At 37.1% G+C, this 20,934-nt stretch overlaps 1 protein-coding gene across 4 annotated transcripts in view; it reads right to left on the bottom strand.

The window, feature by feature from the left end:
- SLC29A1 (solute carrier family 29 member 1 (Augustine blood group)) overlaps positions 1–20,934 on the bottom strand; it is a 1,418,904-nt gene that overhangs the window by 815,306 nt on the left and 582,664 nt on the right. For all 4 annotated transcript variants that reach the window (XM_044060805.1, XM_044060813.1, XM_044060823.1 and 1 more), the window contains one exon: positions 10,917–10,983. Coding sequence is in view for 1 of the 4 variants with exons in the window: in XM_044060790.1 (XP_043916725.1) it covers positions 10,917–10,983 (67 nt within the window). In the remaining 3 variants the exon portion in view is untranslated. The remainder of the gene's footprint in view (positions 1–10,916; positions 10,984–20,934) is intronic.

Below are 20,934 nucleotides of genomic sequence, written 5' to 3'. Positions count from 1 at the left end.
AATTGTGACATCTAGAGTTGCTACCTTCCAATATATTTTTGATATTTCTCCCCCTACTGAATATAACCTTGGGTTGGGACCCCAACATTTCCTTAATGTGGTCATCAAAGCATACCTGCCATGTTCTTTTAATCACTTCAATTAATGATGAACTCAAAAAATTGTATTTCAAAACAAATGCATCAGGGTTTTCTTTCTGACGAACACACACTGTGTTAGTACCTGATGTCAAAATAGGAGAAAAAGACGTAAGTCTTTTTTCCACAATCTCATGTTTCATACCCAAAAGAAGTTTTAAAGGGTAGCCTCTCTCCAAAATCATCCCTACAAGGGAATATATTTCTTTCAAAAATGTTTTGTTGTCACTAACAAGCCTCGACAGCCTCACCATCTGCCCTTTAACAATGCTTTTTCTCTGGTGATATGGGTGACAACTATTCAAATGTAGTAAAGAATTTCAACGTGTTTTCTTCCTATGAATATTACTCTGTAAACCTATGTCACTTTTCTTCAAATGAATGTCAAGAAAGTCAATTTCCGTCAGGTGCCAAGTATGTGTAAATTCAAGAAAGGTGGTAGTGCTATCCAAATACTCTACAAAAGTTTTTGCATCGTATTCGCTTCCTTTCCATAAAATTAGAATGTCATCAAGAAATCGATTATATAACAAAATCTTATCCATAAATTCAGTAGGAAGGATATATACTCTTTACCAATGTAGCAAAACTAGATTTGCATAAACAGGTGAGCATTTAGCACCTATGGCAACACCAGCAATCTGGTGAAATAATTTGCCCTCAAAGCTTAGGTAATTGTTCCTGAGAACCATTTCCATAAGTTCTACAAGTACATTTATTTTTGTTTTGTCACTGTTGTCACTTGTAAGCAAAGATTCTCTAAAGTAAGTCAAACCTTCATCATGAGGGATGACTGTAAATAAATTTACCACGTCAATGGTAAGAAAAGAATATTGAATTGTTTTTTTTTTCTTCTTCAACAGTTGGAATAATACGGTAGAAGAAAAATATCCAGTCAGTGCAATCTATCTGGTTATATCTCTATTTTTTTCTGTAGTGGCCACTTTGTTCACCATTTCTTGGTAAGACCGGCTTCCCTGGAAGCCCAAGTTAGTCTGAAAATATGTAATTAAATTGTTAGTTATTCAGTATGGGTTTTATATGGGATCAGGCCAAATGTAGAAGGAAAACAGTCAATACATATATGTGCCTTGAGAAATGGATTTTATATAAGCTCAGGCCAAAGGTAGGAGTAAAATATTCTGACTGCAAATCAACATTAAAATTATAATGCACTACATTATATCTTGATTATTTTAAGTGTGCGTATCCATCCATCACCAACCCCTTTTTCCCATTTTACACATGGGGTCTGGGTATCACTTAAACAGTGACAATCATCTAGAGCCAAGGTTCACATCATCAGGTGGCTATCTCTGCTGTGGCTGTTCTTCCATGCCACACACTTGCACGCACACGTACACACACACACACACACACACACACACACACACACACACATGCGCGCACACGCGCGCACACACACACACACACACACACACACACACACACACACACACACACACACACATGCCTATGGCCAACTTAGAGCGTCCAATCCACCTACTGCATCTTCGGAATGACTAATCTGTTTCTGTCAGTGTAGTATATAAATTGAGGGGCTCAAAGTTTGTAAGGGAGGATCAATAATTGTGCTGTGTTTTTAGGGAAACTTCTGCAACAGAGTCTGAGAAACCTATGGTCTAGTTTTCTCTGTACAGTGACAGCAAGAACTTTATTTGTAGAACATATAAGTGTGTATAAGATCCACTAACCACTGGGTAATCCTGACTGTTTTATTACTGAACCTTGTGTTTAGGTGTGCACAGATCTTGTATGGTTATACTGAAGCTGCTTTGCGAAAATAATTCTAATCTCCAAATGTGTAGCAGATAAAAACATTACATTTGAGAAATTCAATTATCCAACAGATTTTTAATGAAAAACAAAATCAAAGGAGGTGAAAACTGTGCTCAGTTCTTGGAAATTTAACTTGTATCTCCTGTCAGCTTGACATGATGTGCGTTGTCACCCATACTAGTACTCTAATACTGACCTACTAAAATTATAAGCATCTGTCAGACTTTAATTATTCAGTAGTGGTTTCATGCAGGCTCAGGCCAACTGTAGAAGGAAAATGGTCAACATGTATGTAAGTGTCTTCATGCAAAGTGTGTATCCAAATGTACACATACATACTAGTATGTATGAGCAAGTATGTGTTTGTGTGCATATGTGCATGTGTGCGCGTGTGTGTGTCCAGATGAGCACATAAGTTAGGAATGCTACCTTTACAAATGTTCAAAATACATTTTTACAGAAATGCAAGATTTTACAAGGCAACCCATACACTCACTCAACTAATGCAAAGGGCTAGACTTTGATTTTTTTGTTTGTCAAAATAAAAATTCATCCTTGCAGAATTTGATTTGTGTATGCTATTGTTTTATGCAACTACCAAAAGAAACTTAAAATCAGGACATTTGCCATTCTTCATGTCTTTTTGCAGGATACAAGTGCTCAAATGGGGGCTGTCCTGCATAAATTGGGATAGGTGGTAACCCTAATGTATGTATATGTATGCAAAGCAAAAACAGGCAGATCAGGAAAATATTACTATTCACTTGTTCACATCCATGCCACTTTTATAATTTAATAAAGGGTTTTTCAAGAAAGAGCAGAAGCACTCGGAGTTGGGATTATCTAAGTCACTTACTACTTGCTTATAAGGCAGTACCCTTTTTCTGGTATTTTGTAAAGTATATCCATTTTATCTGACAATCTGACTTTGGGGAACTGTCAAGTGAAAGCCAGTATCTATTCTTGAAAGGAAAGACTCAACAGTTATCTAACTGCCTGGCTGATTACAGTCACAGAACAGCTGCAAACGAATTTGCCTTCAGAAGCATCTCCTAGAGGAGGCAGATAATCAGCATGTGTCGTGCGCAGACACACACACACACACACACACACACACACACACACACACACACACACACACACACACACGCACACACGCACACACACACACACACACACACACACACACACACACACACACACACACACACACACACACACAAACACCAAGCGGTAATACTCTTGTCATTAAATACTTTTTACTTCTACTATTTCCTGAAACTAGCACACATGAAAAGTGTCTGACAGTAGACAGCTTGCACTTCTGTCATCTCCTAAGTTATTCTGCAAAAGAGAGAAAACACATGAACGGCCACTGGAAAAGCAGCAACAATGTAGGTGGTGGTGGTGGTGGTGGGTTTATGGAATTTGCAGCATGCTACAAGGCAGATTATGGTCACACAACACAACTGATGATTCTCTTCAAGAGAGAGTATGACCTTCTTGCAGCAACTGCTGTGTAGTTGTGAGATCTAAGATCCTACAAAAATGCAAGAAATAACAAATTAAAATAAAATACAAATCATGGAGAGACTTACTCTCCAGGTTTCAAATTTCTTGTAGTCCTGATACTCAAAAGCTAAGCTCTGTATATGTGCAGTGCACCTTTTTGCTTATTTTACTAATAAGTCTACAATACTTTTTGTAACACTTATTAAGATTTTCTATTAGCAAACTATAAGAGATGGATAGTCTGTAAGGAGAAATGGAGGAATAATTACTTTTATTTGCATTTTTTCATAAATACAACTCATTCAATCCAACAAATCACATAAATACAAATTTAGATGTAAAAAGAAGATACCGACATGCATAGCACAATAAGTGTAAGCAAGTGTATATATTGTGACTATCTAAAATAATAGCTAAAATTAAATAGTTTTACCACCAGTCTTTTAAACTTAGCATTTAAAACATTCAAAACTTTACCTGATGTTTTAATGAAATGACCAAAACGTAAGTTCTTTCATAAAATGTAGTAGTTTAACAAAAGCTGAAAAATAGTTATAATCACTTTTTTCCATAAAAATGTAATGCAGTGTTTAATAAAAAAATAATGTATAATTATAATCACTTACAATGTCTCAGAAATTTGAACCTGAGAAGGTTCAAGCTATATTTTACTATACATCTACCAGAACTGAAAAATGGTCAAATGAGACTCAAGGTAGGGTAATAAGCCGGGGCTTCTCCCAGCCATATCCATATCACATTACTTTACTATCAGTCCTTAATTACAGGAAAACATTGTTCAAATCTGTCAGCGTACATAATATGTCCTTCTTTACTTTTTTAATGATTTCAGTCATTTGTATTTAATTTAAAATGTTTATTTACATTTTACAGCAAAAAGCACTGACAGCCATTTATTACATCAAACAAAACACTTTTATATTGAAAACAGACTTAGCATGAGCAACAGTAAACTTATTTTCCCTTGAAGCTCACATTTACTGTGAATGCATCTAGCAACCCAGTAAACTACAAGAGACATGCTGGGATACATAATCAAATAGCATACAGTGAAGCACTCACTAGCAGCTTATGTGAAATTCAAAAGATAAATGTAAATTCCACTTGATGGAAGAGTCCCCATTCAATGGCAGCCTAGGAGCACGTCTGGTAAAGTGACTTGGTCAGAGTAACACAAACAAAGGAAGGCTGAAGGAATCAAACCTTGCACTACAAGAAGCAGCTCATTAACAACTCATAGCCCTACTTACTCATGTGCTCTAAGTGCCAGAAAAACTGGTGTAATCAAACATAGTGCATTTCAAACCCCACTGTCTGTAAAAAACAAGCTACATTAAAATGTATTCATAGTTAAAATGTTAAAACTAAAGTATAGTCTTCATACTGTCCAGTTTATTCACAGCCATATAATAAACACACTGTCAACAGTCAACAAAACAAGGGAACGAAGGATCATACCCAAAGAACATGGCTTACATAATGATGCTTCTGTTTACTACAACTGAATCCTTCCTTCATAGCATACTACCCTGGGGTGCAAGAACCAAGTAATTACACAAGACACACACACACACACACACACACACACACACACACACACACACACACACACACGCACACACGCACACACGCACACGCACACGCACACACACACACACACACACACACACACACACAGATGTGAGTGAATAAATATATAAAAAATGACCTAAAGCTGTATTTTGGCTCACTGCTATCAAAATCATAAACAACAGCATGCCCTCTCAACCTCTTAGCTCAAGAATAAGTGACAAAGACCCAAACTCATGAACAGGTTTTAAATATTAGTCTTACGTACTTTGAAGCTACTAGTATAACAAGTTTTCCATTAGCAGTCATTTTACGATGGGTATTATTTAATGAATGCACTCCAAAAGCCATGAAATATACAAGGAACACACCTCAAACACGAGGGAAAAATCACAGGCAGTTTAAAACTATGTTATCTGGACACACACACACATAAAACCACTGGTTAAAGACACCTGCATTATTCTACATGTCAGATATCTGCCAGAGATCATGTGAATGAAAAAGGAGTTATGATCTTACCATAACGTTCCATCTGTGTTGTTGATCTTCATTCATTCTTGACAGTTGGGTTTCGGTTCCATCCTAGGCACCGAGTCGGTCGCTGTAACAAGCTCGTGCCAGCCAGAAACTCTTGAGCTAAGGCTACCAATAATGCCTCTCTTCCCTTGCCTTCAGATTGAGTTTGCCCGTAGAAATAAAAAGCAGAAGCTTTGTCTGAGCAACTGCCCTACTACAGAACCAGGACTAGTTCCAAACCTCCAGGAGTCTTTGGGGGGGGGGGGGTAGGAGGGTGGTATGTCAAGAATGAATGAAGATGAACAGCACAGATGGAACGTTACGGTAACAGCATAACTTTTTTATCTAATGTTGTCACTCTTCAGTCATTCATGATGGCTGAGACAGAGTCCCTAGCTACTTTATGTCCCAGGAGGCTCTATGGAAGGATATTACTCCATAAAACCACACTGATCTATATTTATCAATTTTAGTATCACTTTAGCCATTCTTTTAGCCATTATAGACATAAACACTTTATCATCATGGTTTAGTATTGAAATAGGCCTATATGAAGCTGGATCCGATGGATCTTTGCCCTCTTTAAGTATTACCGTTACCAGCGCCTTCTACCAGGATGTTGGGAATTCTCCTCCTCTTAAAGTACTGTTAAACAAAACCTTCCAGATCTTTATCATTTTTTTCTCTCCTAACTTCCAAACTTCCACAGGAATACCATCTGTTCCTAGGGACTTTCCTGTAAATTGGTTATACATAGCCATTTTTATCTCATCCCTTCCTACCCTAACTGTTAGTAATTGGGCTTCATCTACCTCTAACTTTGGCATATTTAATTCTTTCATAAACATTTCCATTTGTACCTTTTCTTGATTTCCATATTTCTCTGCTTTATATAAAATTTCCGAAATATTTCTAATACTTCTACAGGGTCTCTTGTTATCTTCCTTGTTATAGGCTCCCTAAGCCTGGTGACTGACCTTTCCACTTTTTGTTGCCGGAGTTGTTGTGCTAAAAGTTTTTGTGCTCTAGAATTATTATCAAAAACAGTTGCTTAACATGCATATTACTGAGGTAATCCCTTATTTTCTGTTTAGCATTCTGCAGTTGCTCCTTTTCTTGTTCTGAGACATTCCCCCTATTTTGCAATACTTTAACATTAGTCAATCCCTCTAAATAATTCTTGTTACTGTTTAGCCATATCTCCCTTTCTTTTATTTCCAACCTAGTTTTAAACTCCACTTTAATTTTATCCCTCTCCTTAGCTATGCTTTCAGAAGACAAATATGTCTTTTCTAGTAGCGCCTGAATTAATTCCACAACCCATTCCTTAAATTCCTCTCTTTTTAACCGGTAGGTGGGGAAGCGCCAGTGTCTCATTTTCATTTCATTACCTTGTATTTTTATTTTAGTTACTATTGGTGCATGATCTGAAATAGTTATTGGGGGCCTTTCAAGACCTTCAGTTAAATGCACATGTTCCTGTGAGATATAAAATCTGTCTAGCCTAGCCCAGTTTTTGTATCTCGGTGAGTAATACGTAAATTCACTCCAAACTCCTAGCACTGAATTCACATCTTCCACACCAAACATTTTCATAAATGTCTTCAAAATCTAACCTCCCATGTTATATTATCCCTTCTAGGCCCCCCAGACACATCTTCACTGTTGCAAACCAAATTCCAGTCTCTACTTATAAGTAATATTCCTTGCTGAATTTTTTCTCCCAAAATTTTCTTAAGCTCCATTATAACAGTTTTAGGGAGGATATAAATGCAATGCCTGTGCAATCCTCCTCCCTAGCCTTGTAGCCCCTTAGTACTATGTATCTTCCATTATTACCTTTTTTGCCTCTTCTATCACTATTGGAGCTCCTCTTGCAATTAATATATGTACTCTTTTCCTTTGCCCCAAATACTCCACTGAATAACCATCCTGAAAACCTTTTTACCAAATTCAAATGTTCAGTTCTTTCCAGGTGTGTCTCCTGTAGGATAGCTATTTACACTCTACATTTTTTGTTTAATATAGTTCACTACTCTTTCTTTTTTATTTTTATCTGTAAGACCATTTAGATTGAAAGACATTACAGAAAGCATCATTTTCTTATAGAGTTATTATTACCACCTTTTATATATAACTGCTCTTTTGCTAAATGTCTAGTTCCAACTTTTATATTACATGTATATACTGTTCAGCAGGTTGGTCTTTTATACAGTTGTTTCATGCCATGTCCATTTGCTCCTATGTCACATCTTCCATAGCTTTTTGTTTTTTTGAAAGCCCTGAAACAGAACAAACAACCCCCCCCCCACAAAACCCTCCTAAATCCTATGAACTTTACAATAACACACAAAATTATACACATCTTCAAATATTGAAGTTTTTGCTTCCTAATAAAAACTTAAGTAATTAAGTTGATAGCTACACAGACAGGCTAAAGTTAACCAAAAAGAAAGGTTAGTCATGATAAGATGCATATACTCCCTGTGCTATTAGTAAATGCTATTTATTTTTTTTATAGCTATATAACTCTTCCAGTTGAGAAAACACTTGAATGGTTTCAGTAAACACTTTCTCCAAGCCATTTTTATCAAATTGTCTTCTGGTGACATGCAAACCAGGCACTGAACTGCTAAGGGTCCCTTTGTTTATCAGAAAGAAAGACATTATTTAATATTCTTTTTCATTTACATGCTTTATAATAAACTTGTTACTGGATAATGCCTATGGTTTTTACCCAGTCATTTCCCTATGCAAGCATGGGAAAAAGAACACTGATTTTTATTTTGTCATACTATGTTAACCAGACCCTTGTGCTCTCCCCCATTTCCTCTCCTCCTCATTCTTTTTTCATTGCAGTGCCTACATTTTTCAAAACTGGACAAAAAAAAAAAAAAGAGACAAGAAGGGTGAGCAAGAAAAAACAAAAGCACCTGTTTATATTACCAAATCTGCACATTTTAGCCTTATTTCTCAAGTCAGTTATATATGCTGCAAAGGTTTCACCAGGCTTCTAATCTCTTGAATAAAATATGTGCCTTTCCATTGTAATATTCATTTGTGGCTTACACATTTCTCTAAATTTATGGTTTAAGCACTCGGGGTCTTCCCTTGTTTCAGCCGGTACCACTATATGGCGGTTAATCCCCTCCCCTGCATACACAGCAGGTGCATACACAAATGAACGCTCTCTTTCTATGGCTTCTGAACCAGCTAAATTAAGCAGAATAAATGCCTTTGTATGTGCATCTTTGTCAGAAAATGCAGCCTGTATGAAAATATCGTGCTCTTGCTCAAACACTCTCCAATTCTCTGAAATATTGTTATCAAATACAAGTAGACTAGGTCTGGGAAATCCATCTGCCATGCCAACAGATTGTAGCTAGACCAGCTCCGTATAATTATGTACGGATATGCACATATACCAGGTACTTGAAGTAACATTCAAATGCACAATAACCTCTTCAGAATACTGTACTTGGCGAAATATGTGTTGAAATGGTTGTGTTTTGCAAAATAACTGTACTGCAATACTGCACAAACTTATGAACACTTTGTACACCGGATATTTTGAATAGCTTTAATTAATGTGAAAAAGTAGCACATAGCAAAAAATGCAGTCGTTTTCCTTGTTTTATACATTTTATGCGATTCGGATATTGTTTCAAACATTTTCGTAACTACTTCAGATATTTTTATCAATATGTCACAGTTTCGGACATTTCGTTTAACTAGAAATTCATTTTGAGCATTCTGAGTGCTAGTACTTCATTTTATATATTTTGAGTAAGAAATCATTTAAGCAAGTTTTAGTACCTGGAATTAGTTTTTGACCTGTTTTGTAAGTTGTATGTGCAGTAGGGATGATCCATTCCTCTATATTCCTCCAACATTAACTGAGTGCCTCTTGGTCTTGATTCTGGCACTATGTCGCTCGTTCTCCATTATCATATAAGACAAACAGGTGGGGTAGTTCATTTACAAAGAAACACATCAGGATGGATAGCAGCAACATAAAATATAAACAAACTGATTAACTGACAGACTAACACATACATGCATGCTCACATCTCCACATCTCTCTACAAAATGGTATTGTAGCTTGCACGTGCTCAGTATTTACAGAAGTGCAAGCCCATGGAAAGCTTCTTAAAGGTACATACACACTCTGATCTACAGATACTTTACAAAAAGGATACAAGACCTAAACAACATGTCCTGCATGGACTGACTCATGGTCCTGTAACTATACTCAGTATGCTACAGACTGCTAACAGGTGACCTGTCTCTGGCATACAAGGCATCTTCTAACCAATTACTGATGGATTACTGTTTATCAGCAACTCAAATGGTATCAGAAATAGTTGGTCTAGGGATCTAATCTTATGTAACAATAACAGAATGGTTTGCAGGGACAGGAATATTTCACAGAGGATACTGCTGTTGTGGAACAAACCTGTCATTCCCCATAAAACAAAGTTCACTGCTGTCCATTTTCAAGCACACCTAAAATCTATGGATGGGAAACAGAAAATTTACCCAGGACTGCCTCCTGTACTACTAATGGACAGAGGAAGCTCCTAAATGCTTTACTCCATTCATGGGTCCCCTTAAATTATTTATGGTATGATATTAGTTATTCTTGTTAGAAGAAATATATAATTTTTGACCATGGGATGGGTAAAGCCAATCTATAGCCAAATGGGATAGGTTATTTATAGCACAAAACTGAAACTGGCTTGGCTTAAAATGGCCCGCAAGGGCAGCTAGCTTAGTACTTACCTATGAACCTGTAATGTGTGTTTTTGTTGGTTGCTGTTTGTCTGAATAACAAAAGCACAAGGACATTATCACTGAAAGCCACTTTCAGTGAATATCTGGAGTGTTGTGTAATTGTGGAGTTGGTATATATATGTTGGGGGTCTACCGCTAGATGGGGGTGCAGGGGGCCTGCCCTTTGCAAAAAAAAAAAAGTTTAAGTTTGTTTTTGCTGACAGTGGCTTTCAGCAATTTTTTTTTGCTGTTCTGTCTGTTAGACAAACAACCTCCAAATCCAAATGAAGATTGCAGGCAGGAATGCAGATGCATTCCTTCAAGTTTTCAATTTTAGAGTCAGTAAGCCATAACTTCTATAACATATAAAAGGTCCCCATGAGCCACTGGTGGAGTGTTCCTTCAAAAATGTGTCACTGGCCCTCACACAGCCATGCCCCCCCCCCCAAAAAAAAACAGAAACTCTGGCAATATGGGGGTTCTACAGCTTCTTTACTACACCAAAATGAACAGCAAATACTGAGTTTGTTAAACATAACCAAGCCATATCTATATTCATCTTTCATTTAGAGATTATGTACTTACCAGATGACAGGAATATTACTTATATTTCTCTCACTTGCACGGATGTAGTTACTCTTCAAACTTGGAACTGTGAAATGAAGAATAAGGCATGTGGTTTAATGAATTGTGTAAATGTTTTCAACTTCCTGGCATAACTTAGGCATTTTAAAAAGTTTGCCTGAACATTATAACATGCTTTCTCTTAGGCTCCCAGTTTGTCATTAAAAGTACAATAACTAAAGCACATTTATGTCAAGTATTTTTTGTGAGAACTTAGACTATGCACTTTTCCAGCTTATTTTTTGTTTACACTTTCTTGTCTGTTTATGCTGCTTTAGAAATGTGGTTTTGAAAACCTGGTAAGACGTATAAGAAAACTACAATGTTTTTTTCACATAATGACCATTTTAAAAATGCAGATATGCAGCCTTAGTCATGTTCCCTATTAACACACATTATTTGTTCAATGCAAATTTATCTCTCACAGTCTTGCCTAGCTTAATCACCTCCACAAGCACTGTCGTGAATCAAAACTGACCTCTTCATATGCAAACTTGAGAAGCAACCATCCATTTGCATGACTACTGACCAATGTTTTAATTTCCTTATCAACAGTATGTATCATATCTCTTTCACCATTTACTCAGCCAGCACCAAAATGTTTGTACGATATCTACTTACATACTGTTGTCTCATCTTTTCTTCATACTTCCTACTCCCATACTGTCTTTTTTGCATTTTAGTAAGTATGATACTTATTGGTACTAGTTTCAGTGGAGGATGATGTAAACTTGAGTATCGTCTGCACAACTTTCCTTATGAGTTCTCCTAATGGAGATAGGTAGATGGATAACATCAACAGACTCTTACGGGATATTAGAAATTCCAAAGTAACTGGAATGGGAATTAACACCAGACATTACCTCTTGAGTTTATCCAGAGGATCTACACTGACTTGTCAAGTTGCAGCATCATCACACTGCAGCTCATCAAACCCTAACCACCGATACTCACCCCGGCAAACCTAAAAATTGTCATTAACATGAGCCCTGCAAAAAAGGGCTTAAAGTACAGCACCAGCAGAAAATGTAGTGGGGCTCAATTTTGTTTTCAGAACTTGAAGTCCTTAACCCATTTACTATATGTTGTAAGTTGCAAAATGCAAAAAGACTAGAGAACTGCTAAGACCTACTTGCTGTCATAAGAACATAATATTTTTGGCTAGTATACACTGTGATGATGTGAGGTACTGGCAGCTATGCCACGGGAAGTAGGGCAGTGGATATGTAACATATGCCAAAACAGCTAGTTGGAGTTGTGTAAAGAATTATATGTCATCAAACTGATTTGTACAGGTGCTTGTATTGAAAACGTATATGTAAAGCTGCTTGTGTTAAAATGTATCAACAGTGGATCCTGCTGGACCGAAAGAAAAACACCTGTAGGTCAGACTGTATTGTACCTGTTGAAATGAATATATTGTAACAGGGGATACTGGAAGAGAAGAGGTTAATCTCAGTCCAGCTAACTTTAAAAAATAGCATAAACAACAGCACTCGAAATGTAGAATGCAGAAGAACAACAAAGCAGGATTCACCAAGCTCGATTTATTCTCAAAAGTACAAAAAAACTCTGACGTCTCGGCCTTCGCCTTCCAGGAGTATAACTCAAATAAAAAACCAACAGGTCTTATATACAGGTTAAACCAATTATATAATTGAGCAATCAATGCAATAAAAGTTAATTACTTAGACAGCATTCTCCAATTAAAGTCTTCATTAAGACCATTTGGACATAAAGTTTTAAACTTTAAAATATATACAGTTTCCTTATATAATAATAACTGTTTGATTCTAAACATATCAACATCATTATTAGATACTTGCTCCAAAATTGAAGCTTTAAGCAACCTTTCATCACTATTATGTTTTTCAAAAAAATGCTGAGCCACAGGGCTCTCATTCTTTACATTAACTATGTCTCTGACATGCTCCAGTAGTCTCACCTTAAAAGGTCTTTTTGTCTCCCCAATATAAAACTTTTGGCAAGGACATGATAATGCATAAATTACCCCTTCTGTTTTGCAATTAAAACAGCCATGAACATTGAAAGGAATGCCATTTATGTGACTAAAACTACAAATAACAAAGCTGCATGCCTTGCATTTCCCACACTGATAGGTTCCTTGTAGCCTAACTTGTTCCACCAAGCCCTCTATGGGTATCTTAAATTTACTGTGCACCAATAAATCTTTGATACTTCTGCCTTTTCTATATGAAAATTTTAGATTTACATCTAACCAAGATTTAACTTCATCAAGAGAACTAAAATGCTTCCAAAACAGAGAAACATTTTTAACAAATTCAGAAGTATAACAGCCATAAGTAGTGACAAAATATATGTCTTCACCAGAAGTTTGTTTTTTCCACTTTATTTTGGGCATATTAGCTTCTGGTCTCCTTTTTTCTCTCACATTTCCTTCATTATTTTTATTAATATATTTCCATAATTTATTCAAACATTCCTCCAGACAGGATATGTTATATCCTCTTGTAAGGAATGAATTGCAAACTAATTTTAATTCTTTATTAAATACATCTTCATCATTACAAAGTCTAAAACATCTTAACATTTCACCATATGGTAAAGAATGTTTGATATGGGGAACATGTCCACTGGTACCGTATACATAATCAGTCGGACCTTCAAACTTTCTGTTAACCGAGGTTATTAATTTATAACCACTGGAAATGTCCAAAATGACATCCAAAAAAGGTATCCTGGGACCCATGGTCAGTCCATCAAAGTCCAGCCCAAATCTATTATGTTTCAAGTCCGAAATGAATTCTATAGCCCTTGATTGATCCCCCTCTACCAAAAAAATCAGGTCATCTACAAATCTATAATATTTGATGACACAATCTTGGAAAAATTTATGTTTGTAAATATATTCATATTCAAAAAGTCCCATCGCCAAATTGGCATACATGGGGGCAAATGGAGCCCCCATGGCTGTACCCTGTTTCTGGCGATACATGATGTTATTAAACTCAAAATAGTTGTTTGTTAACGAAAAATGTATTAACTCAATCACAAATTCAGAAACCGGTGACTGACCCAAAAACCGTCTCAAGGCCTCTAACCCAAAATCATGGCTTATATTGGTGTACAAGCTTTTAACTTTAAAAAATAGTCTAAAATTAAATTACTTGGTTTAGGCCCTAAAGATTGTATCTTACAGTTCTCATTGCAGCCTCTGACAAAGTGTCTGTGAAAACCAAGACTAGGAATCCTACTGTATTGTCCTTATGGGTGAGCTAACTGCTATCCTAGAAGGGTGGAAGTTTTTGAAATGGCTTTTTAGCTTCCAGATGCTATAACAAATCTTAGCAAAGCTCTATGTGTATGTATTATGACACATATGTGCTAGATTCTGGTTCATTTTCTAGTAAAGGGGATGGTGTGGGAACCAGAAGTCAGATGACCACATGTATATGATGTCATTCTATAATCCAGCACCAAAATGATGTTTTAATACTAGATGAGACAGAAGTCTCAGCGCAGTCTGTTTTTGAAACATGACAAAGAAGGATCACTCACCCACTTCATCTTGCCTTGATCTAGCAAGTGAACTAGGGAACAGTAATTATTTAGATCAGTCAAGAAAATATAGTGAGATTAGTTAAGTATTGTTTTTCTGTATCTGTGTGAATCTTTCCATCTGTGTTATTTTTATTTACTGTGACTGAAACTGGTATTTATTGTAAATAGATATTTAGTATTTTCATGTTCTTTTATTATTTACTATTAAATATATTTAAACTTTTCATTGTGGCTAGTCTTTTAGAGAATATTTTAATCTTTGAGAGCACTTGTATTTATTTGTTGGCACTGTGGCCGCTTCTGAAAGCCTTGCTGCATTGGTCAAACAATACCATATGTATTAGTATTAATTCTGCTCAGTATAATTGGGTACCCTCGCAAGAGCCTTAAAGTGGCTGGATTTGGAGTGTTCTGGTGGCAGTATCTAAGTCTAAGTCTAAGCAGTCTAAGTTATAGTCTAAGCAGAGGGGTGCACAGCTGGTAAATCTGTGCCAGTCTTTCCCAGGTGTGTGTGTGTGTGTGTGGGGGGGGGGTGCGTGTGTGACAATCAAATTTCAAAGAGTATGTGTGTCAACTACTTGGAGCAGGGACACAGAGCACTGGGTTCACAGAGAGGGTGGTGGAGGATTTGGCTTGGAACACTTGGATGTCAGCTGTGTCAGTGGGGAGTCTTATTTGGGTTCTGGAGAAAGAGAGGGTAACCCAGCCCCAGGATGGAGCATGTTCCCGATGTGCTCTTAAGGGAAAATGTGCTTGGTGCAGAGAGCTAGATCTGGAAATATTGTGTGTACCTATATTTGTTCCAAGTGAACTTTCCTCACCAGTGTCAGTGGTGAGGACTGAGGCTCCTTGATTACTGGCCCAGAGAAGAGATGTCACATGCGCTGTACAGTTTATATACTTAGGTTTGTTTAAAGAACTGTGATATAATGAGTGATATTCTCTGGTGTTCAAAACACTGTGTCCTGTAAATAAAAAAAAATCATCTCAAACAGCATGCTTTACACACATAGTGCCTTTTTTTTTTTTGCTCTGAACCTTTCAAGCTCCTTCCTGGTGAATTTTACTAATCTTCCTGATTCTGAGTGGTTAGTAACCAACTTCATAAGTCTACAGTAGGAACAAGCAGCTCATGCAGGCTTATGTAGGCAATCTCTAGTGTTGTTTGCACTGCAGAGTGGGAATCTTTTTAAAACATCTCAAAACAATTAATTAATCGCATGTACAGCTGAATTGCAGCTACAGATTTAAAAACTGTATGGCATTGCTCTTACTTTCTGTGAGACATCACAAAGGCAGTCTTCTCCATTGTGTGCATGTAAAAACGGATTATCTCCTGATGACTTGGAAACATTTCTCCCTGTAAATTACTGATAAACCAAAAAAAATGACTGGCTAACTCCTGAACTGAAATCCCTTTTAAATCTTAAAGATGACACCTGGTAGGCATGGAAGAAAAAACTCCCCTAGCAATAGGCAACAACACAACTGGAAACAAGCAATACAATGGCACAAAAGTCAGCATATGAAAATATAAAATATGAAAACTGACTCACAGGAAGAAATGGTAAAAAAAAATCCGACGACAACAGATACATAATCTTCCTCTGACTTCCTTTCTGTATTCTCCACCCTATCCACTCTCTTAAACACTCACAATGACAACCCCCCCCCCCAAAAAAAAACATCCCTCTGCATTCCTCAGTTATACTTGAAGAAAATCAAAACAAAAGATTTAGAATCTTTTTTGCAGCAAATATAAACTAACAGTCAACAATACTCAGATGGCCTCTATCTCTGGTTCATATACTACTGCAGGAACTTCCTTACATATCCTGACAGCACATCTTCAGTCTCTATCTAATACAAAATATAATGTCAGATATACAGAAACAGTCATTATCAGTCCACTCCCAAAGCAGTATAATCTTCTCAATGCTTCCTGATAAAGGGCTAATCTCCATGCTCCACAATCTAGACAAAACTGCTTGAAAAAATTATCTATATTCAACTCATCCAGTGCAACACTATGTACAACCTCCTTTCTCACAAACAGCATAGGTTCAGTTCCAGTTAGAGCATGCTCACAGACCTATAGACTCAGACACAGGAAGCTTACTGAGCGTCATCTTTATCAAACTTACAAAGGCTTTTGATCTTGTTAACCACAATATCCTCCACCATTACCTACTACAAATAAGCAAAAATCCTGATCTTCTGCCTTGTTTTAAAAAAGCACCTAAACAAATGCCACTTCTCCATCAAAAGTCATACCTCCATTTCCCAATCGGTCAACCTGCAACAAGGAGTACCACAGGGTTCCACACTTGCTCCTCTAATATTCTACATCTTTATAAATAAACTTTACCTTGGTCTACCTCATCTCTCCAGTCTACTCAATGCAGATGACATGGCAGTGTTTCACACAAACAACTCAGCACTAAACATCTGGAAAGATCTGCAAGCAGACTTCCTAGCACTAATCCAGTGAAGTTACAATAAAAACTCCTTCTCATCTCCAGCCAAACCAAAACTATGATTTTAGGAACCAAGCATAGACCTAAAAAACATCAAACTCTTTGCATACTAATGATCACAACAACAACAACGCCATGCAAAATACTACCTCTTTTAAATAACTCAGTATTTGGCTTGCTCTTCTCTTAACTCCTCCCATCCCCTTGACAACACAAGGTAAAAGGTTAACTCATTCCTGATATCCCCCTTTCTATCTAAAACCCCCAGAAAAAAATGAAAAAACCCATCTTGAATATGGCCTAGCCTTCATAGCTTCAGTATCAGATGCAAACTTTATACACATTCAAACAATAACCAATAAAATATGTAGATTATCATGTTTTCTAAAATGAGCACCAATGCAAAACACTGGAAAAAACAAAACTGCATCCTGTTCAACAAAGGGTTGACCTTCTCCTAGGATGTCAACTATTCAAGCTCCTAGTTAACCAGAACTTCTCTCTCCTAGCAGCTAAATTAATTATGCAGCCTTCCTCTGACAGCACAGCCACCCCTCTCTCACACTATAACCCTCCAGAACTAAACTCCCTGGTACACATCACTGCTTCTCTATACTAGGCCCAACAGTCTGCAAAAATATCCCTCCACAAATGAGATGCACCTCATCTTACATTAAAGTTAGGCTCAACAACAAGCCCACCTCATCTTACCAGCCAAATACCGCTGCATCTCATTCCAATAAATGAAAGGTTAGACATAAGGTGGTAGTTATTAAAACTCTCAGGATCAAAAGAAGACTTTTCAAGATAATGCTCACCAAGGCATCCTTTAAAAATGGTGAAAAGATCCCAATACTAAAAGAAGAAGAGATGATTTAACAAATCACAGTACCAAAGCATGAAGGCAAGTAGGAGTCAGTCTACCTGGGCAAGTCTCCAAGCACAGGTATGAAACTGCATGTTTGAAATCAAAGAGACAAGTTCAGGTACTCTATCAACAGAAACTCACAACAAATCTATGGCAGGATCTGTCTACAGGCACTTCAGTTGCATACACTCCATTATGTAGAAAGACAATTTGTCCAAAGGCAGACATTCAATTTCCTCTCACTTAGAGCCACAATCACAGTTGAAAACTACACATCATTCATCGTTATTAAGGATGAAGGGTAACAGTGTTATATATATATATATATATATATATATATATATATATATATATATATATATATATATATATATATATATATATATATATACACACACACACACACACACACACACACACATATATATATATATATATATATACACACACACACACACACACACACACACACACACACACACACACACACACACACACACACACACACACACACACACACACAAGAAATTTGATAGCTGGAAATGAATGACTACAGCCCATTGACATGGCTGTTAAAACTCTGGACCAAACCCTTTTTCTTCTCATGAGCTTACTGGAAGAAGAAACAACCTTCAGTGATGCAACCTTGCAACAAAGAGCTGAATGACCAATTACTGGCCTACTCACATTCTTTGCAAGAAAACACTTCTTACATTCTGTCAGTCATCCAAAAAAAAAAAAAAAAAAACTGGACTGGCAGTCACTTCAGTGCAGTAGAGATTTCTCTAGGCATGAACGCTTCCTTTTTATGAAAAATTTCTGCTTAATAAGCAAAACAGGGCTTATCCATCCTAAGCTTGGTATTCATGCTTGGGCCTGTGCCTCACTTTCCTCAACCCATTAAGCTCAGCATCAAGCCAAGGATTATGCATAATGAGGTGAACAGGTGGTAAATGAGATAGGACAGAGACCCTAACAAGCTTACTATAAGCCAAACGGATTAGTTGCAATGGGTGTCAAAGGAAACGTTGAGGAACTGGAGGAAAGAAGGAGAAAACTGGTTGACAGAGCATGCAAATTCCTATATTCCACAAGTTCAAGACTGAGGAGCTATAATTGAGATAAGACATCTGCAACCTGAACAAGGTGGTGGTTTAACCATGAGACAAGTTCCACCATCAAGTCAGAGGTACACACGCCAGTTTCAAGCACCAAATCAAGTATATGGCCAGAATATTGAGTAACAGAAGTAACCACCTGAGCAAAATCCCTCTTAATGTAAAGCAATTCCTTTTCTAGGGTCACAGACCTATGATGAACTCATATACTGAATTTACCCATCAGTAATCAGTCTGAGGGCCCCAGCATTGGGTTGACCAAGTGCAAGCATAACAAATTATTAAATAGTTAAGTAAATTTTCAAAACATTGAGAGATAAAATGCTCCACTAACTGATAATGCAGGAAGAAAGTAAAAAATTAAAAGCGTATGCAATAGGAATTATTATAGAGCAAAGACGCATTATAGGGGTTTCCCATTAAGCCTCAAATATATTGTATCTAACTTTACTAGTCATCATCATCTTCTTTCGGCTGTTCCCGTTAGGGGTCGTCACAGCAGATCATCTGTTTCCATTTCTTCCTGTCCTCTGCATCTTGCTCTGTCACACCAACCACCTGCATGTCCTCTCTCACCACATCCATAAACCTTATCTTAGGCCCTCCTCTTTTCCTGTTAACTGGAAGCTTCATCCTTAGCATCTTTTTCCCATTATACTCAGCATCCCTCCTCAGCACATGTCCGAACCAACGTAATCTTGCCTCTCTGGCTTTGTCTCCAAATCTTCCAACCTGGGCTGACCCTGTAATATACTTATTCCTAATCCTGTCCACCCTCGTCACACCCAATGCAAATCTTAACATCTTTAACTCTGCCACATCCAGCTCTAACTCCTGCCTTTTTGTCAATGCCACTGTCTCCTATCCATATAACATAGCTGGTCTCACTACCCTCTTGCAGACCTTCCCTTTCACTCTTACTGGTACTCGTCTGTCACAAATCACTCTGACACTCTTCTCCACCCACTCCATCCTGCCTATACTCTCTTCTTCACCTCTCTTCCACACTCACCATTACTCTGAACTATTGATCCCAAGTATTTAAACTCATCCACCTTTGCCACCTCTATTCCTTACATCCTCACCATTCCTCTATCCTCCCTCTCATTCACACACATATATTTATTTATTTATTTATTTTACATTTGTTGACCGGGCTAGTCCAGCTGGATATATGTCCATTTTCAGTGGAAGCCCAGGGAGAAAAGCTCCATTGGTTAAAACAAGATTAGAGAATACAAATACACAACAAACAAAAGCATTAAGCAAAAAAGATAAGAAGATTTTAGTATAAGTAATATACATCTATCAGTAAAAAAAATATCCATAACAAGAAAAAATTCATGGAAATGATTAAATACTTTCAGTATGGAAATTTGATAGTATCAAAACATAGAGAGAATCATACATTGTCTTGAAAATAAGGTAGACAACATAATTTTTTTTTTATACAATATATATGAGATCAGTTATATCTACAAAAATATGATGTCAGAGGAAGTCCGTCAGGATACCGTAGCAGATAAGGAAGTATTGTGGTAGAGGAAAGGAAGAAGGAAGGTTAGTCAGGGTTGGTACAGGAGCAAAGCCAGTATTTATTAAGATGGATTTCCAGTTGTTTTTTAAAGAGTGGAAGAGTGGCCAAAGAAGAAATATCTGATGGGAGGCTGTTCCATATTTTGCCAACTGAGTTGGAAAAAAGGCAATTACCTGCAGAATTAATGGGTTTGGTACCATTAACTAGTAGTTTGTCTGAAGAATGTAGTTGTTTCAGGTTGTTGTAGGGAGTCAAGAGATTACTGAGTATTGGTGTTTTAGATGGTTGATATAAAATTTTGTGAGCTATTAAGAGCTGTTGATAACTGAGCTTGTTTGGAAGTTCAAGCCAGCCTAGTTGTTTTAAGTTTAGACAGTGGTGAGTTCTAAACTGGGATCCTGTGGCAAATCGAGCAATATTATGGTAAGATGTAGCA

This window comes from Protopterus annectens, chromosome 1.part0 (assembly GCF_019279795.1).
Source record: "Protopterus annectens isolate FY-2018-M chromosome 1.part0, PAN1.0, whole genome shotgun sequence".
Classification (NCBI taxonomy): Eukaryota; Metazoa; Chordata; order Ceratodontiformes; family Protopteridae; genus Protopterus; species Protopterus annectens.
Note: the sequence above shows the minus strand (reverse complement) of the source record. Positions and strands in the feature narration are given on the sequence as shown.